Source organism: Physeter macrocephalus, chromosome 16 (assembly GCF_002837175.3).
Source record: "Physeter macrocephalus isolate SW-GA chromosome 16, ASM283717v5, whole genome shotgun sequence".
Lineage (NCBI taxonomy): Eukaryota > Metazoa > Chordata > Mammalia > Artiodactyla > Physeteridae > Physeter > Physeter macrocephalus.
In genome coordinates this window covers 104,017,770-104,026,578 of record NC_041229.1, presented here as the reverse complement: position 1 = coordinate 104,026,578, position 8,809 = coordinate 104,017,770, and the positions used below count along the sequence as shown (strand labels likewise).

Here is an 8,809-nt window from a genome sequence, read left to right as displayed (position 1 = left end):
GTGGGGGATGGGTGGATGGACGAATGGATGGGTGATGGCTGGTGGATGGGTGGATGAATGGGTGATGGGTGAATGGATGATGGGCAGTGGAAGGGTGATGGGTGATGGGTGGTAGATGGGTGGATGGGTGGATGGATGGATGGATGGATGAATGAATGGATAAGTGATGGGTGGATGGGCGATGGGTAATGGATGGGTGATGGATGGGTGCATGGATGGATGGGTGGGTGATGGGTGGATGGGTAATGGGTGATGACTGGCTGGCTAAGTGGAGTCTTTCCATGTGGTCAGCTGTCACGGGTGCAGAGAAGTGCTTTGGGCCTGCTTTGGGTCCTGCAGGCCACAAGAGAAGTTGAGGAGGAAGACTTGGATGATCTTGATGATTGGAAGTCTTGGCCCCTCTCCCTGCTGCTCTTTCATACTCTGAACTCTGAGTTGGGACAGTAAGACACATAGTGAGATTGAGTTAAGAAGTGCTATAAACCCATCAGAGCAGGCGCTGGGCGGATCCCTGAACACATGGCTGAGACATGTTATGCTCTTCCTGAATGCCAGGCCCCAGGGGAGACATTTGGCTGGGTTTGCCAAATGTTTGGCACCCTGGGACCTCTCGGAGCCCTCCACAGCCGGTGCATTGCCAGGCCTGTGCCCCATGCGTTACTGACCAAATGCCTTCCTTCTTGACCTTAGATTCCTCAGCCAAGCAGCAGGGAACTGTTAGCAGCCTGAGGAACGGCAGGCTGGGAGCCTCGGGCACCACCCAGCCTTGCTCCCAGCTCACCTGCAAGATGTGGACAGCCCTCGTGCTCATTTGGGTTTCCTCCTGGTCCTTATCTGAAAGCAGCCTGGCAAGCCAGCATTCACGTAAGTGAGAAAGCCGTGTGACTGCTGGACGGGCCTGCAGGGGCCCCGGAGCTCCCAGGTGCTGGGCTGCGAAGGTCTGTTGGGCCAACATGGGACCTGGCCTCTGAGCCTTGAGAGGGTTACTTACTTGGCCTTGCAAAATTTCATTCCTTCCATAAACCTAGTCTTTATTGGGGAGTTTGTCCATCCATACATCACATATTTAGTTGCCCTTCTCCTCTGTGCCGGGCACTATTCATCTCCAGGAATCCTGCTTTGAATCCTATCATAAAGCCAAGAATTCTTGCATGGTGTGAACATCCGGGCAACGGCTCATCTGCTGTGTAAACCTGGGTGTGTGTTGGATAGGTTTTTTTAATGGCGAATCACACCTGTAACGCGAGAGATTGTGATATTTTGGGAATTGGATCAAAAAATGAAGCTCTGAAGGCTTCCACGGGCTTGGGGTCCAGAGAGCGCAAAGGAGATTTTAAATCCAAGTGCCGAGTGCCTCTGTGATGGGCTGCGGGCCAGATGCGCGCAGGGAGGAGATGAGAGGGAAACGTGTTTGCCGGGCTAAGAAGCAAGGCGCCACACAGCCTCCCCGGCCAGCCCCACGGGCCGGAAATTAAGACAGTCTCTGAATGATCCGCCTGCACGGGGTTGAAGGTGATCGTATCTTTTCCTCCCTTTTCTGACCCTAATGGTACTCAGTCCTCAACAAGACGCTGGAGAATTCAGAACAAAACTCCTCCGTGGAAACCATTACAAGAGTCGTGAATGAAACGTCTGAAAGAATGACCTCGGTGACACCTTCTCCCATCACGTGGACCAGAGGGACTTGGGGAGGCGACCCCACCTCTCCTGCGGTCACAGCAGGGACAACACACAGGACAGAGGCAGGCACGTCGGCGACGGCAGAAGGGACCCCTGACGGAGCCACCTCCGGGGTGCCCACGCCGCCCGTCCCGGCGTCTGCCTGGCGGACCCCGTCCTCACCCCACACGCGGGCGCCTGGCAGCGGCACACCGTCTGGGCCAGCGACGCGCACGACCCCCACGCCAGCCTCGGCTGCTCCCACGGCTGCTGCGGCCCTGGCGAGTGTAAGCGGTCCCTTGGGCTCGCACGGTCGTCCCGGGCACACCCCCGGCCACGCCACAGCCAGCCCCGCGGTGCCCCCGAGTCCCCAAGCACTTAACGCGTCCACGCAGGGCCCCACCGTCCAGGCGCCGACGCCCCGGACTGCGGCTGACGCAGCAAGTACGCCTGCGCCCACCCTCCTCAGCACAGCCCCAGAACCCGGCTCCCCCTCTTCGGCTTCCGCATCCATGACGGTGGGAACCGCGACCGAGGCCCCCCAGCCGGCTGCCAGCACAGCGCCAGCGCCTGCCCCTCCAGCCGGCCCGGCCCCCCCGCCACGGCCCAGCCCCGCCACACCCACGCCGGGGCCCGCCGGGCCAGGCACCGCTCAGACGCCGGAGCAGGGCGCGCCTGAAGCCGCGCCTGGTACTGCTGCCATGGGGCCGAGCCCGGGGAGCCCGGGGGACTCCAAGGTGCCAGCCACAGACTCGTGCCCGCTCAGCACCCAAGGCCGGTACCTGGTGGTCTCCAGCGAGCCCCTGGCCCAGTCCCCGGTGAACAGAAGTTTTCTCCTGGCAGTGCTCTTGCTGGGGGTCACCCTCTTCATCACAGTCCTGGTTCTGTTTGCCCTGCAGGCCTACGAGAGCTACAAGAAGAAGGGCTACACGCAGGTGGATTACCTCATCAACGGCATGTACGCCGACTCGGAGACGTGAGCAAAGGGTGCTCGGCCGTCCCTTCCCCTCCTTCCATGTTGCCTCCGAGGCCAAACCAAGTGTTTCCAGATTCTTCTGGTGCAATTTAGGAGACATGCCAGTTGCTTAAACACATTTAATCGCTGTCTGATTAATTCCACGATCACTAAAGAGTTGCTGCTCTTTTCATATTTATTTTTGTAACGATCACAAGCAGGCAGTGATTCTGCCGTGGGGGGGTGGGGGGCGGCCCCGGGGTGCGTCCCGACCTGAATTAAAGCAATGACCCTTCCGCTCAGACCCCGTCTCCCCGTTTGTGTGGGCTGCGTCCTGCCCCCCCATGGCGGCCAGGGAGCCTTTTCGAGATGCATGTGACAGGGTGCGTTCTTGTAAACGTTGAATGTAACACAAGGCCCTGGCCATCTGCTGTGTCTGTGCCGCTCTCCTGGGCTTCGCTCTTAGGCCCAAACCTGCCCCAACCTGGGTGGGAGGAACCCCAGCCTTTGAGGGTCTCTGGCACCACATGGAGATGGAGCCCCTTCCTCTAATCCTCCTTTCTCAGCACGGTGAAGTGGTGGACTCACGGAGGCTGGTTTGGGCACGAGAGCCGAATGCAACATGTAAACCACACCTGAGCTACACAACATGGCCAGGTCTGCGGGACCTGCCCAGACCAGGCTCTCGGTGACCCTGCACAGCTCATGGTGGCCCCTGGCCGAGTGGAAACCCAGTAAGCTGGTGCCGTGGGACAGTCATCACTAGCGCCTCGCTCCAGGTCACCCCAGAGCCCAGGGGAGCGCTAGGCCCGAGCGAGCCCAGGGCCCCCTCCTCAGCAGCACGATTGCCCCGGGGCCAGGCCTGAAGTCCCCAGCAGCCCTCAGAGCCCACACTGTGCTTGTCCTGTGTCACACGCTGTCCTTGTGCTTCATGCACGAAACTCATTCAGCCCTCGTCCCCACCCCAGGAGATCAGGGCTCTGATCCCCAATTTTTTTTTTTTTTTTTTTTTTTTTTTTTTTTTTGCGGTACGCGGGCCTCTCACTGCTGTGGCCTCTCCCGTTGCGGAGCACAGGCTCCGGACGCGCAGGCTCAGCGGCCATGGCTCACGGGCCCAGCCGCTCCGCGGCACGTGGGATCTGCCCGGACCGGGGCACGGACCCGCGTCCCCTGCATCGGCAGGCGGACTCCCAACCGCTGCGCCACCAGGGAAGCCCTCTGATCCCCATTTTAAAGGCGGGGCCGCTGAGGCACAGAGGAGACCTAACTCACCCACTGAGGGCTAGAGTCAGGGTTAAACCAGTTCCAGAGTCCAGCTCTTTCCTTAACTATTTTGTTTTACAGCCGCCGGGGCTGCACTTGGCTTTCTAGCTTCTCTGCTTACCGGCCAGAGGGAACAAGAGAGCTGGCGGGCAGCACGTGAGGCTGTGTTCCCAGGCCAGGTACGCAGCTGCCGGCTGTGTGACCTGGAGCAAGTGTGGAGTGCTGTGGACGCAGCTGCTTCACCTGGGCAATGGGGAGACAGTCTGTCTGTCGTGGCCCCCAGGGGCATGCTGCCTGGAGCGATTCCAGGTGGGGAGTTGACTCTTGCTTTCTCAACTACTCTGAACCCTGAGGAGGAGACCGTTCTACCCGGAGACTCCAGTTTCCCCATCACAGAAGTCTCCTGAGCCAGGCCTGCGTGTCCGCTTCCTCTTATTTAAATTCTGCCTCCTCCAAAAAGGATTTCAAATGGTGCGTAATAAGACGATGATAGTGAACTCCCAAACCATTTGAAATAACTTAAGAGCCCAGGGTGGAGAAATATAGAGTAGAGAGGAAGGATGGGAGCAGTCCTCACCCATTTTCCAGCTCCATCCCGGGTTTCCCTAGCCCATCTTTTCTCACTGGTTGGTTCAGGGGGCCCAGCAGACCCCTTTCCCTCCCCAACAGCTATGCTGTGTGTCCTGACAGCTAGGCTCCAACCAGCCTATGCACCTGTGTTTCTCCCTGCCCCAGCGGACCCATCGTACACCTGGGCCCACCTGCTGTGTGATCACAGGTGCTGGCGCTGACTGTGGCTGAGAAAGTGTCAACCTCACTGATCTGAGCTCCAGGCCAGCCTGCAGCTCTGTCCTTGAGTCTGAGAGGCCACCTGCTGCCCGGATCAGGCAGCTCTGCACAGGGTGGAGAACCGGGGATTTAGGGGGTGCCCTTTGCTCTGCCGGCATCACCCCAGCCGCCTGTCAAGGGCAGGCTCCACACCCTGGCTGGTGGGGTCTCACTCGATAGAGACTGAGCCTTAGACCCGCGTGAGCCATGGAACACTGGGTGCCTTGTTCCTCTCCAGGGGTGTAGGACAAGGGGCAACCCACAGGGCTGGCTTTCATCCTTAGCTTGTGACCAGGGGCCTCTGCCTGGCACTCCTACTCCAAGGAATGGGGGCGTGGAGTGTCACAGGGCCTGCCTGTCCCTCTGCTCTGCCCCAGCCAGGACTCCAAGTCCTTTCCTCTCAAGAATCGGTTGTGCTGTCCACCCCTCCCTCCTTAGGGGTCCTGTTCCCAACCATCCACAGTCATTTTGGCTCCCATGGTGGGCCACACATTCGTAACACGCAAGGCCAAGCTCAGCATCAGCCCTCAGGGTTCTTCCTAAAACCAATGGCATCACTGCTTACGGGAGCTGGAGACCTGGGCTTCATCCTCAAGTCCGACTGACCACCCTGAGTATTCCTGTGCATGGGCCTCTCCCCGGCCAGAGTCCTTCCTGCTGTCCTGCCTGGGGCCCCTCCACCACCTGCCAGCTCCGACCCAGCTGTCTTCCACCCTGCAGCCAGGGCCCCCTCAAAATACAAACTTGACCACACCTTTCCCTGCCAACAGCCCTTCCCGGGATAAAGACCAAGCTGCCACGCCAGGCGTTCCAGGCAAACCTTCCAGTGCGTTCTGGCTGAGCGGAGCCTGAGGGAAGGAGCCAGCCTCAAGAAAGCTCATAGGAGATGGAGAGCACGGAGGGCCCCTCCATGCAGGCCTGTCCAGATCTAGAGGGGCTCGACTTCCCTGGCGGTCCAGTGGTTAAGACTCTGTGCTTCCAGTGCAGGGGGCCTGGGTTTGATCCTGGTTGGGGAACTAAGATCCCACGTGCCACGCAGCGCGGCCAAAAAATAAAAAATAAAATAAACCAATCTAGGGGAGCTGCACGTCTGAGGCCCAGGCCATCCCCTGCCTTGGAAGCCACCAGCCTGCAGGGGCCAGGGGGGAAAGTCCCATTCAGACTCAGCTCATCAGGCCCATTCCACACTAGCTGTTTGCCAGCCAACTGGGGATTCAGACGTGAAGCTGTCCCCCCCGCCCCTCCGCCGCTCGCCATGTGGTGTGCAAGAGTGGGAAGCAATGAGGAAGGAAAGAGGAGGCACACGGGGGCACCTGACCCACCTGGGATGCTGGGGGGGGTGGGGTGGCCCCTGGCAGGGGGGCCTCAGAGCCTCTTTCCCCTGGCTCTTTGCTCCAGCGACGGAGGCTGTGACTGGTTCAGTGCGCAGAGCAACACCGGCACGTGGGAAGAGCAGCGTCCCTGTTCAACGGATGAGAGTCCAAGGGGGAGGGGCCAGAAGGTCAAGGTCAAGTGAGCCAGATTCGGGGTTTGGTTCCAGTAGGGGCTTTCTTCCCTTCACAGTGAGGAAACCGAGGCACGGGAAAGCCAAGGCACTTGCCCAAGGTCACCCTCCCAGCAAGTGGCAGGACAGGATTCACTCTTGGTCGGTCCACCTGTCTGTAGCCAGATACTGGCTACCTCGCAGAGGCTGTTTCCTCTTGGGGCGGCCCCGCGTCCTCAGGCCGGCGAAGTCCACGGGCTCCCCCTGGCGGCCGAGGCTCCCTCCTTCGCCCTGGGCGCTGGCCCTGGCTGGAGACACTGGGTCCCCCTCCAGCCCGCTGCACCCACCCCACCCACGCCCCAACTTTGCCCGGGGTGGGGGGACTCCCTCCAGCCCGGCTCTCCTGGTATCGGGGCGCCTTCCTGGTCCCCCCCACCCTGGAAGAACTCGCCCACTCACTGCTCCTAGACCGGGTCTCTTCTACGTTGGCACGGAATGTTCTCGCTGGAATTGTGTCATTTGTGCCTGTAACTATCTCCCCACCGGAGGAAGCCAGGAGTGCAGGGAGCGCGCAGCCCCAGAACCCCATCAGCTGGGTTGCTTGGGGCAAGCACATTCACACTCGTACATGATTTTTATTCCTACAGCTCTGCTTTAAAAGAAGGGGACCAAGGTTTATCCAGCACGGGCCCTGAGGAGAGCTAATATTTTCTGAGCACTTGCTATGTCTTGGCTTGATTACCTTATGGCTCTCATCTCATTTAATGATCTCAGACCCCGGACTTCCTGCTCCCCCACCCCACCCATAGCTCGTCCCCCCCACAGAAGCCAGATCACCACGCTCTGCTGCCTAGATCCCTCCACTGGCTTCTCACTGCGATTAGGAAAAAAATCCAAACAGGGGAACTGAGAACACATGTGGCCAATGGGAGACATTCATGCAAAGTCAGGGAAATGGGGGTTGCAGGTAGAGAGACCGTGAACACAGAGCCCCAGGAACAGAGGGGCGAGGGGGAGAGGGGAGGGGACAGGTTGGAGTCAAGGCCGGGGTGAGGAGGTTGGGGCCCAGGGGGTTTTTGGGCAAAGGAATAACATCATCTGATTTGGGGGTTAAATATTACTGTGCTGGGAATTCCCTGGCGGTCCAGAGGTTAGGACAGGGGGCTTTCACTGCCGGCCTGGGTTCATTCCCCGGTAGGGGAACTACGTGGCCAAAAAAAAAATTTCCTTTGTCTAGTGGAGTATTTACAGATGAGGTGATGTGCTGTCTGGGGTGCAGGAGGGGAGCGTGGTGGGTGTGTAGAGGGAAGGTACATCATCGTATTGCTGAATATGGAAGATGCGTGTAAGTTCATCACCGGTCATCCTACCCCCTCTGTGTTTATGTATGTCTGGCAGTTTCCATAATAAAATGTTAGAAGAAGGGAAAGGAGGACAGTAGAGTTTGATTTAACTCTCTTAAGTGAAAGATCGCTCTGGTTGCAACCTGTGGAGGGAGTGGTAGATTGGGGGCGGCGTGTATGGGAGGCCGGAAGCTGCTCCGCTGCCCGGGGGAGTGATGACATGGCCTGGACCAGGGTGTGCTCACAGATGGAGAGAAGCCCATGAACTTGGGGACAGGTTTTGGAAGCTGAGTCAGCAGGATTGCCACGGTTTCTTTACCCACATCCCACACGCACAAAGCGGAAGCCGGGACGACCCCTGTGTTCTTGGCTTGATGACCTGAGATGCTGGTGATGTCATTTCCTGGGAGGTGGGGAGCAGTGAACCGTGTGAGATAGCCCTCTCCTGATCATTCCCCACCCCCCATCACAGAGGGTACGCTGAAGCCTGGCGGAACAGCGATCCTGCCCCACTTCACACAGCTGGCAGGGGGCAGGTCCCGATTCACACCCAGGGATGCCACCCCGGTTTCCACACTCTTACACAAGGCTCCCCTGCCTTCTGATGGGGGGATGTGGGAGGACTTGGGCGTAGGAATAGGCAGGAAATCCAGAGTTCTTCTATGGATGTCCTGAGGCTGAGATGTCTGTTAGGTGTCAGGAGGGCATAGGATATGAATCTGAAGTTCAGGAAGGTCCCCAAGGAGAGAAAAATCAGGACCCATCAGCGCAGAAACGGCCAGGGGCAGGAGGGGAGGAGGAGATGGAGGAAACCAACCTGGCCTCTCGGAGGAGGAGAGAGAAAGGGCGGCTTCTTCCGCCAAGAGAGTCCGAGAAAAAGACTGTTTCGAGAAGGAGTGGACAACCCTGTCAGCCAGGCAAGAAAGGGACAAAGGAGTGGTGGCCACTTGTCCCAGGACGTCCCAGGTAGCCTCATGAGGGCGGCTTCAGCCGAGTCCAGTGGAGGAGGGTGGAGGAAGGCAGGCAGGTGAGCAAGTGAGCAGTGACCATGGCAACCATCACGAGAGGATGGGGACCGGCGTAGGGCCAGGCAATTGGTGGAGGTGGAGGGGGGACCAGGAAGGATTCTTCTTTTTTTTTAATTCCATGATTTTTTTAAAATGTTATTTATTTATTTATTTTCTTATTAGTCATCCATTTTATAAACATCAGTGTATACACGTCAATCCCAATCTCCCAATTCATCACACCACCACCCCTGCCGCCACGCGACTCTCC

At 58.6% G+C, this 8,809-nt stretch overlaps 1 protein-coding gene across 1 annotated transcript in view; it reads left to right on the top strand.

Moving 5' to 3' along the window:
* The window catches only part of C16H11orf24 (chromosome 16 C11orf24 homolog), a 7,796-nt gene extending 4,803 nt beyond the window's left edge, over positions 1-2,993 (top strand). Inside the window, 2 exon segments of the mRNA XM_028501524.2 lie at positions 691-864; positions 1,558-2,993. Of these exon segments, the coding sequence (XP_028357325.2) occupies positions 691-864; positions 1,558-2,639 (1,256 nt within the window). The 3' untranslated portion in view covers positions 2,640-2,993.
* The last annotated feature ends 5,816 nt before the right edge of the window (positions 2,994-8,809 follow it).